This window comes from Hydra vulgaris, chromosome 12, assembly GCF_038396675.1.
Source record: "Hydra vulgaris chromosome 12, alternate assembly HydraT2T_AEP".
Lineage (NCBI taxonomy): Eukaryota > Metazoa > Cnidaria > Hydrozoa > Anthoathecata > Hydridae > Hydra > Hydra vulgaris.
Genome location: NC_088931.1, coordinates 13,768,752 through 13,784,714, shown reverse-complemented (window position 1 = coordinate 13,784,714; position 15,963 = coordinate 13,768,752). Strand labels below are relative to the sequence as shown.

Genomic DNA, 15,963 nt, shown 5'->3' with positions numbered 1-15,963 from the left:
TTGTGGTAAAATGAGGTTAAATGCAGCTGAACGAGAACCTTTTCGAAAGCGACTAAAAATGTTTTTTGTAAATAAACCTAATATAAAAAAAAAAAAAAAAATCGTAAATCATTTTGAAAAGGAAGGATTTGCTCGAAGTACAATATATGATAACCTAAAAAGACTTTAAACTGTTCAATCGTTTTCTGATAGAAAGCACCCTGGTTGTCCGACATCCTGGACTAGAGAAAAGAAAGCCGAATTAACGAGACTTGTCAACAATCGAAAAGGGGTCAGTCAGAGAAAAATAGGTATTAAATTCGGTGTAAATCAATCGACAATTGGTCGTCAGTTAAAAAAAATGAATATTAAATATAGAAAACGTAAAAAGACTCCAAAATACACTATAGAACAACAGATAAAGGCAAAGAAAAGAAGCAGGAAACTAGTTAACCAACTTTATAACACAAAATTGCTTCTAGTCATCGATGACGAAAAATACTTTTGTTTTGCAGGGGACAACATGCCTGGAAATTCTGGATACTACACAAACAACAAAAAGACATGGCCAGAAAGTGTTCGGTTTATAGGAAAAGAGAAATTTCCAAAAAAATTATTAATGATAGCCATATCTGACCGTGGTATGTCCGAGCCATTGTTTCGCACTTCCAAGGCTGTAGCGATCAATTCATCAACCTATATTAATGAATGTTTAGAAAAATGACTTCTTCCATTTATTTACAAGTATCATGGAGACTTCAACTATTTATTTTGGCCAGATTTAGCAAGTTTTCATTATTCTAAAGATTCTCTAAATTGGATGGACCAATATATCTATTACGTTGATAAAGAATCCAATCCCCCAAATGTGCCTCAAGCACGACCAATTGAAAATTTTTGGGAACATTTGGCACAGAAGGTTTACGAGGGAGATTGGCAAGCTTCAACAGAGCAAGTTTTGATTGATCGCATTAAACTAAAACTACAAGAAATTGATTTAAACTTTTTAGAGTCGCATATGAAAGGCGTCAGAGCAAAATTGAGATCAATTGCAAATGGTGGTGTTTTTTCATATAAAAGATAATATATTTTTATTGAAAGATAAATGTATTATTTAAGAAAAATATGATAGTAGTTTGTTTTTTTATTTATAAATAAGTTATTGACGTTTTTATTTTGTCCGATAACTTCCACATCACCCGTTACGCCGTTTTTTACTCATGTTTCATTGTTGAAAAATAATAACGATTTTCTACATTAATAAATTGTTTTGCAAATGTTAAAACGTTGTTAAGTATATTTTTTGTGATGGATAGGTAAAGTTCATGGTCGAGTTGTATAAATATTATGTTGACGTGTAGGATAGATTAGGGTAATATGATATATATATATATATATATATATATATATATATATATATATATATATATATATATATACACACACACACATTTATACCTAATATATATGATATATATATATATATATATATATATATATATATATATATATATATATATATATATATATATATATATATATATATATATATATATATATATATACACACACACATTTATACCTAATATATATGATATATATATATATATATATATATATATATATATATATATATATATACACACACACGTATATACATATACACACACACATATATACCTATAATAATATGATATATATATATATACACACACACACATATATACCTATAATAATACCCAATGTATTTCATTGAAATTACCTAGTTTAAAATCCTAAAATAGCAGGGGTTTTAATTGCTTTTTTTAATTTAAAAAAAAAACATAGTAAAAAATTGTAATATTTTATCAATTCTAAATATTTTTCTATAATTTTAAATCAAAAAATTTGAATTTTAAATGTTCAAAGGTTTGAATTAATAAAATTGAAAAAATAACGAGCTACTTTTTTTTTCACGGAAACATAATATTGTTTAAACAAAAAATGGCTTCAAATTTGATCTTTTAATGATAGGTTTTGTTAATAACGAATCATTATATTTCAAAAATTAGTTCTAATTATCAGGTTGGTATTTTTTTACGTAATTAATGTTATTTTTTTGAGCTAATTTAAAGTGTTCAAATTACCAAGTGGTCTGGATAATATGAGCACTTATGCTACTTTTTTAAAACCTCTGTGTTTTTAAGATAAATTTTCGGGTGCCCAAATATCTAAGTGGATCATGAGTAGGGATCCCTAAAAATTGTTTATTCGCAAAGATTTTGGATCCAGCATAATTATTTTTAAAAATATTTCAATTTTTGCTTAAGGTGCTCATATTACCATAATAGTAATAGCAATATATTTAAATAAGTCCTCGTAGATAAAATGACAAATAATTAAAAAACAAACAAATAAAACCAACAAATTATACAAAAATTTATGGTTTGTGAAATATAAACTTTAAGTAAAAAAAAAAAAAATAATAAAAAATAATCTATCCTATTTTATTTTATTTTTTGTCTCATCATTGTATAAAATATATTATATACCATAATATATAATATAAAATATTCTTTTGTTTTTTTCTTTAGAAAACAAAAGGATATTTTATATTATATATCACTCTTCTGATCGTCAAACATTGCGTTATCTCATTCATTCGTTATCTCTCATGTCAGTTTATACATCTTTTCCCTTTTTTGTGTTATTTGTCTCGCTTTTTTAAATATTGTTCTTCTTTTTATTTTGTTTTATTTTTGTCGCTATCTATATTACTTTTTTATGCCTTATTTGTTTATTTTATTTATCACTCCAATGACTAGTTTTTAACTATACGAGTGACACCAAACCTAATTTTGTAAAATTATAAATAACTTTATAATTTTTTCAATTTTATGGTTAAATAAATGTTTAAAAAAAAACAATAAAACATAGTGTTGCTTGTCGCTTAAGCTTGTAAACCATTTGATTACTTCAACGGTGAAAAAAATAAACCAATGAAAAAAACTTCATTGGTTTAGTTTTAATTTGTTTTTTATTTTCTTGTCAATTTTATCTAAGTTTTGTAGACAACGCCGAGTTATCTTTTTGCCAGATTCAATAGGCGGCAAGGTTTTTGATTATTAAAATTATTTTTGTTGTCTTTTAATGTAATGAATGCTTCTGACTTAGCGATTATATTGATGTGTTTGTTTGTATTTAGTTTAGTTGCAATGTTTTTTGCCTTAAAGTTAATTGGATTTTTTAATTTTTTCAGGTCCGACGACACGGGTTTCGAAGTGGTTGGGCACAATCGTCAATTTCTAAAAAAAGTCCTCTTTAATATAGATTTCTAGATATTAGGGTAGATTAGGGTAATATGAGCACCTTTAGCGAAAATTGGAATATTTTCAAAAATAATTTTGCTGGATCCAAAATTTTTGCGAATAAACTATTTTTAGGGATCCCTACTCATGATCCACTTTGATATTGGGCACCCGATATTTTTTCTTTAAAAAACAGAGGTTTTAAAAAAGTAGCAAAAGTGCTCATATTACCCAGACCAAAAAAATACCAACTTGACAATTAGAACTAATTTTTGAAAATAGTGATTCTTTATTAACAAAACTTAAACTTAAAAGATCAAAGTTTATGCCACTTTCTATTAAAACAATACTATTTTGTTTTCCGCAAAAAAAAAAAAAACTTATTTTTTCAATTTTATTAACTCGAACCTTTGAACGATAAAAGTTCAAATTTTTTGAATTCAAATTACAGAAAAATATTTAGTATTGTTGAAATATTAAAATTTTTTACTATGTTTTGTTTTTATTCAAAAAGAAATTGAAACCATTGCGATATTAGGACTTTATACTAAGTAATTTCAATGAAAAGTACTAGATAATCTGGCTTACACAAAAATAGCATCTTTAAATAAAATCAAAACTAAATGTTTCTATGCATTGTTTTTCAAACAAAAATGAATTGGATTTATAGCTAACATATTTTTAACATATAATTATTATTTTTATTTTAACACCAAAATTTCGCGCCACAGATTTATTTATGCGTGATGATACTATTTTAATAAGATGATAGCCGCTATTTACTGCATATAAATGTACACTAATTGTACTGATTCCTGTTATGACCACATAAAGTCGATTCAAAATATAAAAGGCAATTTTAACTTCACTGCTTACATTTAAAAAATCTTTAAGTATGCTCATATTACCCTAATCTACCCTATCTAGAAATTTCTTTAAAAATAAGATTCTTTGTGAAAAAGTGAGGGGGGGGGGGAAGCCCTCCCCGGTTTCGTCGGCTCTGTTTTTAGGGGCTTTTTTTGTAGTTAGAGTAATTTTCAAGGGTTAGTTTTAAATTTTCGGGCTCGATACGTTGTAAGGAATTGATAACCTAGCAACTGCTAGCAAATCACATACGATATTTACAAATATTTTTAAAATTAGGTAAATTCTTAACCTCATATAATATTTAGTATAACTTGATCAAGATAAAAAAATAACCAACGTAGTTTAAAAAAGCTTTTTTTTTAAATGAAAGTAATTTGGACAACCTACTGAAATAATCTAAAAAATGAACTATATAATAAAAATTCGCTTTTATCGTTGTAGGTTTTCACGGTTTTGCAGTTATTTCGCAATGTCTTTTAAATCGCAACTTACTTACTACTGTACTTTATTAACATTTTTGAGTTAATATGAAAGTACAATCGAATATTCACAATGGAAACATTGCATTTTACCTTGCAATGTTTGCAATACAATATAAAATGTTTGCAACACATGTTTCCAAAGTTACAATATAGCTAAACGTAAAATATAAGTTACTTATTACTTGAGATTTTGTTTAACTGTTGTTTTGCATATTATATAGTTTATACAATATATAAAACAACAAAATAATGAATTTACATAAGCTTGCAAGCAGTGACGTATCCAGTAATTTTTGGTGTTTGAGAAAGCTAACTTTCAGACACGGAGCAAACTCCAATCATTTGCTTCAACATAAGTTTATACTTATGTCAAATAATGATGCTTGGCAAAAAGTTGCGATGATTGGAGGCTGGGAACAAAAAAACCCTAAAATTTCATCCCCTCTACCCTAAACGTGAGGGCAAAAAGTTGATAAAATATTTTTTATATTATTCTCAACATTCATTGATAAATTTTAACTTTCATAGTATTATCTTAAAAGTTATCTCATTGATAAATTTTAAGTTTCATAGTATAGTCTAGTTGAGAATAGTACAAAAAATATTTTATCAACTTGTTGCCCTTACGTTTGGGGTAGAGGGGATGAAACTTTAGGGCTTTTCTTGTCTCAAACACTTGTCAAAAAAAATGCTGGATCCGTCACTGCTTACAAGCCAAAGTAGAATAAGTAATATTCATTTTATCTTAGTTTGTTGAGCAGTTTTTTTGTGTTTTTTTTCCAATTAATAATCTGTTCCATTGTATTAATTTTAGTTTTTTTTAGTTTAATTTTTGTTTGTTTTTATTTGTTATAGCTGTATAATAAGTATAAATATAAAAAACTTACATCATAGTTATCTTGAATGTCGTTTTCAGATTTCTCAACTAACAAATTTTCAGCATATGAAACCATACCCTGTTTTTTTATGTCTGTTTTATCTTTTTTTTCAATCAAACAAAAGTAACTGCATGAATATTCACTTAATGACGAAAATATTTTTTAATCTGTTGTCGGCATCAACTCCTTTTTAAAAAAAGGTTAATCGGAAATTTCATTAGCATTATCTATTTCTTCAAGATGTTGAAACAACAAAGTTGAAAATAAATTTATGTATTGTATAATAAAACTAGGTTTGATATTCCAGTTTAACTCATTTTACTTTGTTTTACTAATTAATTTAATCACTTATTTTGTTTTACTCGTTATTTAGCAGTACTTCTTTAATTTGGTAATTCCATTTGCTAATAACGCAAAGTTTTGAAAGCTGTACAAAAGCACTAGTTCAAAAAACCGCTAACAATTTTATTATGCGCTTGTAAAGTATTCAAAATTTTTGCTATGTAATAATAATTCATTTTTTTACAAGTCGACAAATTATTTATTTGCAGCCATTTATAATATTAATGTTTAAAAAATACTTTTATGAAAACAAATTTAGATATTTACAAGAGCAGTATGACTTTTTTATTTTCAGAATAAGTTTAGGATTCGGTAACAGATATTTACATTAAATAAGAAAAATTAAAAATATTCAATATCTAATCAAAAATAGTTACACCAATAAAACCCAAAATAGTTAATCCGGAAAAACCGGAAATTTTTTTTGTTGGCAAAAATACAATAAACCTTTTTCTTTTTTTGGGGTATAAATACATTTTTTACTAAATTTACTAACCGTTCAGTCAAATATTTCAATACTATTAACTTGATCTCAGCACCAATTTTATAATCCACTGTTTTTTTTTCTTCGACAGAATTTTATCAGCGATAATTTTGCATACTAAACTCAAAAAAAACTAACGCCAATATAACGGGAAATTTTGAAAAAAGTGAACACTATTCGTTATTTTGGCGTTAAATTGTTGCTGGATAGCTTAGTTGATAAGAACTTCGAACGGAAAGTTAAAACCCGGACTGGTGTGCGTTACGAGTTCAAATTTCTTATGAGTTCTCTAGGTTCTTATAATAATATTAAAGAAAGTTTAATAACGAAGTACAAGTTAAAAATACTTTATTTCTAAAATAAGTTAGAAATCTTTATGATTGTCAAACTATTTTTAACAAATATAAATTTGTTAAACATGTTCAAAAAATACATGTTATATATGAGGAGTGGACTTGCAAAACCTGATAATTCACTTTTTTGTCATTTCGAGATAATTGGCAAAAATAAAAAAATAAATTATCAGGCTTTGCATGGACTACTTAATTTTAACCACTGAATTTGTACATATATATATATATATATATATATATATATATATATATATATATATATATTAGGCGCACGGAAATCACGAGGTCAAGAGCCGATAAATACGCTAAAAAACTAAATCATTATTTGAACTTTTCTTTTTAGTAGCATCAGACAAATTTTTATGTGACTTTTATGTATGGTTCTTAACTTATTTATTGATTTTATAACTTATCAAAATTTTGTTGATGTTCTCATGGTAAGATGTTGTCAAATAAAAGTTATTTTTAAAAACCATTTGTTAAATTTTTTACACTAATTTTCTTTTCACCTCCCAAACTTCATCAAAAAATAAAGTTTTGCAGATAGCCTACCAGGTATCGCACTTTAAGTACCTAATATTTGTTTTCATGAATTCGGTAACTTTGGACATTAGAGTGGAGGAAGAAGGCGGAGGAAGGGGGGATATTATTGCTTTGAGGGGAGGGGTGGTCTGGTAGCTGCCAAACTCTGTGTGTGTCTATATATATGTATATATATATGTATATATATATATATATATATATATATATATATATATATATATATATGACTAATAGCTACCTTTTTATATTTAGTTGATGAAATATTATTAATAAAAGAATTATAATTTAGTGGCAACAATATTTGTAGCAGTGGTAAACTTCATTTATCTTTCCAATACGATTAAATACTTCGTAAGTTTTATAGGTATCATTTACTTATCAACCATCTTATTATATAGACTTAAATAGCATCGACATTAGTGCCAGTGGTAAAGTTAAACATATCTTTTACTTACAAGTGTATATTCCATTAATTCTGAATGGGTTATTTGCTTGTTTTCTTTTTTATTTTGTATTTACTAAGGACATCAACATCGGTGTTGGTGGCTGGGAAGTTTTTTAAAAATTAAAAAACGCCCCCCGCCCTCCTTGTTTAAAGGACTCGAGAGTACAATTAAAAATTGCGGTAAAAAATTATTGCGTATTGCAAAAATATTCATTTTTACCATTAGTTCTACCTTTTATCCTAGCGGGCAAAGACGTCCGTAAGACGTTACATGACATCTTATAGACACTACAAGTCCGTTGGACGTCTTTATAAAAATTAGTTTAAACGTCATTTTATTTTGTTTAATTTGATACATTTTAAATGTAAATTTAAACTAACCACAAAACAAGCAATTTTTTCACTAGTTATATAATAACTTGCTTTAAAAAAAATCTAAATCTAAAATAACTAATCTAAAACTTCAAAATAACAGATTTAAAATTTCAAAAACACAATAAATGAAACTATTTGCTCTTTTATTTTTTAATGCATCTGAATATAAAACAGAAAATAAATTAAAAAGAAACTTTTTTTTGAAAAACTCTGCCGAAAAAGTTAACTAAATTTTCTTAATTAGCTGAGGATTGAACTTTCAAAATTTCATCAGACATAGCTGCAGCTGCTTTTTTTATTTTTGCAAAGCGATCCTCTATTCCATTATTTAACATATACTCATCTATTATAATCGACCAGTTAACAACATCCCAAATAGTGCTTTGTAAATTTTCTTGATTTTCTTTTGAAATAGATTGATCTTCTTTTGAAATCGACATAAAACGGCTTTTCCATGATTTCAAACAGCAGCATCCATTATGAATTATACATACATAAACTATAGAACAAAGTGCTGCTAGCACGTTTGCAGGAATAGGAATAGAGTACGACTTGGTCATAAGTCGAATAATACCTGCTCGTCCATACTTCCATTCTATATCAGACTGCTCGTCTAGTCTCGTATAAGTGTTGCTCATCATGGCAATCAACATGTTGAGAAGAACTATTATAGCTAAAATCTCATACAGTGCAAAACTTATTGTCCCAATTATGTATGTGGAGCTTGGATTAGTTGCTTGTTCAGAAGGCGATAATGTTGCAGGAGGTTGTGTAAATCCAAAAAGTCCAAAGAACTTCTCATAGAGCATGTCCCAAAATCCGTTTTGAATATATCTATCAGCATATGGAACTGTCGTGATTGTTATATCAGTTTCAGTAAGACCATACACTCTTTTAAATACAACAGCCGTATGCATGGTAAAAGCAAAGATGAACAAAAACATAATAACAAGGAATTTGCATACATCAATAACTAAATTTTCGATCATAACTGACCATGGACCGAAGATCTTATTTAGTGAAAGAAATAACAAAATTTGAGATATTAGCATTACTAAAACCACTCCCAGAATATTATCTCTTCCATATAAAATTTCTTCGCGAGTAGTGGTACTCATAAATAATGCTACTATATGAGTTCCAAACGCAGCTGACATAAGAAATAGGGTAAAAATCCGTAAAGGTTGCGATTCAGGTTCTGTGATTTCTGCTAGCAAATGACCAGAAGCCCATATTACCAGTATATACTCTGCATAAGTTGGAAACGTCTAAAAGTTGAAATTTTATACTTATATAAAACATATAGTAAATATAAAATATATTCAAATTATAACCGGGTATATACGTATGCAAAAGCACACGGACCCTACATTATATTAACGAGCCATACCAGATTGCCTAGCAGACCCTTGGTAAAGGCTTTTTTTACAAATCTGGCTTGTTTAGTTAAAAAATGGTTTGATTACAATTTTTGTTCTGGTAAGAAATAGCCCATATGAAAGCATACATTTTAAAAATACTAACCCACTTCCAACAAAGCTGCACGCAACTATTATTTAATTTGAAAATTATAAAAAAGATAATTAAAAAGCAAAAACAACAACTACAAACTAAAAACATGAAGCACTGAATGTAATCTTTTTCACCTCCCCAAGGTTGAGAGGGCCACTACAGTCAAGGAGGCTACTTTATTGTTACAACAACCCTCTCTCAACTCTTTAACGAACCTTAAAGAACAAGGCTGCTGTATGGAGACACAAGTTGAGCGCAGTACTACCAAGGGAGTGGTGGGGATCGAAATCGGATCTTCTCGCTTATGAACCTTACAATAAAAGGTTCAAAAATAGACTAAAAAAAATATATATAAAAAAAAAAAATAAAATAAATTCTGCGAATCATTCAAAATTTTTTTAAATGATAAAAATTAATGTGCAAAAATTTTTTTTCAAGAAAAAATCTTTTTTTAAAGTAATTTCAGAGTTAGTCAAGCCATCTTTAAAATACAAAAAAGAAAATAAATTAAAATAAAAAAAAGAAGTTCTTACAATTTCATTAATTATTTGTCTTTAGTAACAAGACTTTCATTACAATGTTATAAGAGTAATAATAAACCAACATATAATAAAATTTTAAAAATGTTATTTTAAAACTTTATTATTAAGTAACTTATTTTTTAAGATGCTTTTCCCACTAATACTAATTTAATAAGACTAATACAATAGTAACAAAAGTTGTGTTATTTCAAATTTTTGTTTACAAAAAGCTTAAAAAATGGCATCTTTTAATAAAAAATCACCTATTTGGAAATATTATGAAACTTGAATTGAAATTTGTATTGCTAAATTCTCAAATAGAAATAACACAGATGGTAGCTGCTGCAAGACGAATCGTCACTAATTATAACCACTCTAGTATAGCACAAGAAAAACTAAAATGCATTCGTCAAGAGCTTAAACTGCCAGACCATCAATTAATACAAGACGCAAGCACACGCAGAAATTTAACATATTATTTATTGGAGCGTTTACTAGAGCAAAAGCGAGCTGTTTTGTTGTATATAACAACAAAACAGCTCGCTTTTTTGTTGTTATATACAACAATAACCGTTTGAAGAAACTACAAAAATAACCAGCTCGGGTATTTCTTGCATTTCTGAGGTTATTTCACGTGTTGTCACGTTGATAAAATACCTGGGAATAGAAGAAACAGCACAGAAAACACCGAATTTATCACAATGAGATCTTTGCTTCAATCTGAATTTGAAGCGCGGTTCAACTTTGACGAAAATGGCAAATCTCTGGTTGCAACTTTTCTTGATCCACGCTTCAAAACTAATTTCTTGGGTATAGAAAAAAACACAAAGAGCAAAACAAAAAATTCTTTTAGAAGCTCTGAAATAAAGTTTTGAAATGTTTAGTAGCACCGATGACTCATCTCCACTTCGTAAGAAAAAAAATGTAGATGAAAATGATAAAACAATTGAGATACACAATAGTTTCTGTAATTGTTTTGAGGAATTTGCTACAGAAAACACACACACACAGATAAAGATGTAGAACGGAAAAGTTCAACAGAAAACGAAATTGATTTATTTACGAAAACTGTTCGTATAGATTGAAAAGCAGACCCTTACAACTGATGGTCAGTTAATGCAAAACAATATTCAAGTCTAGTAGAATTTGCTAAGATTTACCTATCATCTCCAGGCAGTAGCGTATATAGTGAGCGGCTATTTTTGAAGCAGGTATAGTTTACCAGGAAAAGCGGAATCATTTGCTCTCAACAAATGCCCGAAAAATTGTTTTCAATCATCATAATTTACCACTTATAAATTTGGAGTATTAAACTAGTTTTAAATAAAAAAATTTTGTGATTAATAGAATCTTTTATATATAACATAATTACTATTTGATTAATCTGTTTATTGTATTATTATAGTAATATATAGTAATATAATCTACTTCTAAATGCGAATTTTTTCATGTTTCAGTATTTGGTATTTGGCCGAATACCGAATAGTATAAAATAATATAAGAATATTTGTGGCATCTCTAATATATATTATATATATATATATATATATATATATATATATATATATATATATATATATATATATATATATATATATATATATATATATATATATATATATATATATATATATATATATATATATATATATATATACATCCACATGTATATAGTTTTACTTAAGCTTCTGTAACTGCAGTTGGAAGTCTTCTACTTTACGTCTTTTCAATTTTTTACTATAAATTCTATACTCTTATACTATTATTAAATACTTTTACTATTTATTTTATACTCTTATACTATTATTAAATACTTTTAACTTTTGAATATATAGTTAATATATTCTATATATTAACTATATATTCAACCTTTTGCAAAGTTAGCATCTGCTAAGGTTAACTCTTTATTGTGTTTCAAAATCAAACTCTAACTCTTTCTATACCTATATTAACATATATACTTCTATAAACCTCTTATCTGTTCTTATATGGATTACTAAATATTTAGGCTGATTTTTCTACTCTTTAACTTTTAAATATGGACCAAAAACACATTTCAATGACAATAATATAGAGCGACTAGTTTTAGCCTTATACTTTAAGGTTTCTTTTGTGCTTAAAAATTATTATTATTATAGATACTAAAAGTATTTGTATAAAAATAAAGTTAATACTTTGAAAATCTTTTCTCTCTATATGTTCTTCTGTCTCATGCAATTTACAGTGTTCAAGCACCAATCATTTTATTGTGTTTTAAATGTCTACTTTGTAGCCATTTTAACTCTTTTAAATATTTTTTCTTTTTTATTTAAATTTCTTAAATAAAAAACAATTAAAATAATTGTTTGCAGCTTTGTTAAAACTTAAACTTTACTACTCCCCTAAAGTAAAACCCAAAACCCTAAAGTGAGTGTTATATATTATAATAGTATTTTGTAAACCCATACAAACCACACAAGTATAAAACCAAAGATGTTTAAGTTAAAAAAAATAAAAAATACATACCTCTACTTTTGACCGATCCCAAGGAACAACAACAATGTATATTAATACAGTTATATAATATAGGTGAGATATAACATGACAAATAAACTTTATTGTTGGAACTTTGTTCCACCGATGAAAGGGAAGACAAAGAAAAAACCAAAAAGGGGGGCATAAAAAGCACACAACAGTAAGTAAGATAGCATACACTCCTTCAATAGATACACCACTGCCTAAAAAGTATTTTAAAAAAGTTTTGTAGTTACAGGTATATGTGTGTGTGAGAGAGTGTGTGTGGTTGTGTGTATATACGCAGTATGGCTGGAGAAAACATTTTCAAAATCAATGTTTTTTGAAAATGTTTGCTTCAGCCTCCAAAATGAGTTCGATATAATAAAATAACACTGGATTTGAACTTTTTAGCTCAATTATTTTTACTTAATGATTAACTAATGTTAAATATTTCCATAATGTCAAATGTGTCAAAAATTAAATTATAAAAATTTATTTACTTATAAAAAAAATTAAAAAAAAAAACTGATTTTGATTAGTTAACAAAATGAACCTTTCCAGAGATCGCTTAAGTAACTTTGAACATTATTGTGAGCAACACATAGTTTAAACTCTTCATCTATTAAGACATCAAGAAGAGGCTTCTGTAAATCATCAACAGCATTGAGTAAATTTTCACACCCATAAGTGGAGGCTACATGTAGGATTTCATAAGTCATTTGCTAAAACAAAAGCATTAAAAGTTATATAGAATCTGTGTAACTGTTTATAAAAAATGTTGTTGTCAAACAAGTTGTTTTTTTGCGTTGCTTAAACTAGTAATTGTAGCACAAAAAAAACTGTGAAAAAAACAAGGAAATCTGGACAAAAATCTGGTTGAATTTCAGCATATGCTTAAGAAAAGAGAAAGTACTAAAAAGTACAGAACAGTTGTACAATGTTATAAAAAGTACTGAACAGCAGTTTGAAGTTCAAAAAACACCTTGAAAGTTCCAACATGCCATAAAACTTTCAAAAAGTGTTAGTAAGAGTAATAAAGCAGTTAAATAAATATTCTATATACTATTTTAGCATTATTTTTTTTAAAATTCAAAAAAATTAGCGCTATTTCTTTACTTTTTTGAAAATTTTTTTTACATTTATGATACAGAAAAATCTTTTTTGAAAAAAAATTCAGAAGCTATAACCATAAAATATGTATATATATAGAAATGAATACTTTGGTAAGCAGTCTGATGTCTGATAGGGCTTCACTACATACATTGACTGATGAAATAGGAAGTACATGCAAGGAATGCTGATTTATCAACTAAAGGTTTGGGTTGAGGAAGCAATCGTTTTTTTCATTATTCTTCATTTTTTTCTTCTTTTTCCAAAAAAACCATTTGGAAAAAAGTAAGCAAAAAAAACAAATGTATATCAAATATAGTCAGGTTTCCTGAACTCTGTGGTAGCTCTCAGAGAGGCTGATTCCACGAACACCAGTAAAGTATCAGAGTTCTAATAGTGACATGTTGTGCATAGATGGTGTCCCTTTTCGTATTTTTGGTGTGCATTGTCCAGGTCACATTTGGAGCTCTTTGTTATGGCTTAAGGTTTATTAATAGTAATGAGGCAATTATTCTCTAAATTTATCATCCACTAATATTCATGGTCTTTAAAGTAACTTTACTTCTGTTGAGTCTTATCTCTTGTAAAGTTTACTAAACCTAATTGCTCTCTGTGACACTTACTTGAGTTCAGATGTCTTATTTTGTGATCTTAGTGTTTATGGTTAATTCGTAGAGACTCCAATAGTCACATGCTTGGCCTGAACATTTACATTGTTAAGAATTATATTCTTGAGTTAAATAAAGTATTCAGTATAAAGTTTGAATCTACAGACTATTATTTCATATGCTTTCGTTTAGCACCAATTTACCCAATCAACTTTCTTTTTGTTCTATACGCTCTCCTTTACTTCCATACTGCACTCTTTTCAATGCTATTTCTGATCAAATTGACCACGCCCTTTCTCTTGATCTTTTAGTAAGGTTGATGTTGGTGACTTAATGCTCATTACACTGGATGGCTTGGCTCTAGTATCAGTAACTCTGTAGGTAGTAAAAAGGTTTAGAAAGTTATATAAAAAAAGGAAAGTTTCTTTAAATGTTAAAAAAATCTAAAGCAAAAAAAAATTATATCATTTTAAACTCTTGTTTGGACATAATATGCTGATAAAACCATGCTAATTCTAAATAAAAGAATTCAAATAATTTGTAAATCGCCTCAATTACACCGAGCACTATTCTCAAGTCATGAAATCTTGTATATTATCTCAACATTTAGCCACTCGTAACCTCTGGAGAATCTTTAACAGTATCTATAATAAGGGCAAATCTCTTATCTTAAATCTGATAACTTACTTTCTGATTATCAATATGGATTCGGCCTTCTTGTTCTACTGGTGAGTTGTTAATGGTAATAACTGATTTGTTTTACCCTGCATTTGATAGATGCGAAGAGGTTAAGATTATTGCTCTCAACAGTTCTAAAGCCTTTGATAAGTTTGGCATGCTCTTCTCATTAACCTCTCTTCTCAAAGTGTATCAGGTAATATCTTGAAGATTATCGAATCCTTTTTTACCAATTGTAGTACAAAAGTTGTCCTTGATGAACAGCACTCTTCTTCATATCCTGTTACTTCAGGGGTTTCTCAAGGTTTTATCTTTGGCCCTATACTCATTTGTTGATGGTAGTATCATCTATTCTTGTCTTGATAAGTAGCCAACATTCTCTGATTGCTTGGAGGTGACATTTGAGCTTGAAAAGGACCTCATTTTTGCTACAGCATGGGGTTCTCAGTGGCTGATGAACTTTAACTCAAATAAAATTCAATTTTTTCCAGCTAACAAACTTGCAACAATCTAGATCTTCCTATATTTATGAATGGTAATGTACTCAATAAGTCATCTACCCTTCGTCTTCTAGAATCAACTCTTATATTCCAATCTTTCTTGAAAACCATATATCAAATTGATTGCAATATTAGGATCTGCTAAGGCTGCATCTCTTTATCGTGATCGACACTTTCTTACTCATGATTCTACTCTTTATCTCTATAAATCTCAAATCTGTCCTTGTATGGAATATTGTTGCCATATCTGGTGAGGATCTTCCAATGATGCCCTTTCTCTTTTAGACAAGGTGCAAAATTGAAATTGTAAACATAGTTGGACCTGCTCTTGCAGCTAACCTCCAACTATTATCACATCGTCGTAATGTTGCTTCTCTTTCTCTTTTCTATAAATACTTTAATGGGTACTTCTTTAAAAAGGTAGCACCTCTTATCTTGCTCAATATACTTCATATTTTCTCTTGTAATAACTTCCAACTCTAATAGTGGTTAGTTGCAGCCTT

General features: G+C 27.9%; 2 protein-coding genes across 5 annotated transcripts in view; both read right to left on the bottom strand.

Annotated features, from left to right (window-relative positions):
- The window catches only part of LOC101235555 (serine/threonine-protein phosphatase 6 regulatory ankyrin repeat subunit B), a 95,314-nt gene extending 89,332 nt beyond the window's left edge, over positions 1 to 5,982 (bottom strand). For 2 of the 3 annotated variants that reach the window (XM_065812261.1, XM_065812262.1), the window contains exon 1: positions 5,503 to 5,978. In XM_065812261.1, the coding sequence (XP_065668333.1) occupies positions 5,503 to 5,568 (66 nt within the window). In that variant the 5' untranslated portion in view covers positions 5,569 to 5,978. Of the gene's footprint in view, positions 1 to 5,502 lie in introns of all 3 variants that reach the window. The other variant, XM_065812260.1, reaches the window with a different exon arrangement.
- Positions 5,983 to 8,161: 2,179 nt separating this feature from the next.
- Positions 8,162 to 15,963, bottom strand: part of LOC101235649 (serine/threonine-protein phosphatase 6 regulatory ankyrin repeat subunit A) — a 133,213-nt gene continuing 125,411 nt past the window's right edge. For both annotated transcript variants that reach the window (XM_065812258.1, XM_065812259.1), the window contains exons 30-32: positions 13,118 to 13,286; positions 12,574 to 12,785; positions 8,162 to 9,303 (exon numbers count right to left, since the gene is read on the bottom strand). In XM_065812258.1, coding sequence (XP_065668330.1) covers positions 8,272 to 9,303; positions 12,574 to 12,785; positions 13,118 to 13,286 — 1,413 coding nt within the window. In that variant the 3' untranslated portion in view covers positions 8,162 to 8,271. The remainder of the gene's footprint in view (positions 9,304 to 12,573; positions 12,786 to 13,117; positions 13,287 to 15,963) is intronic.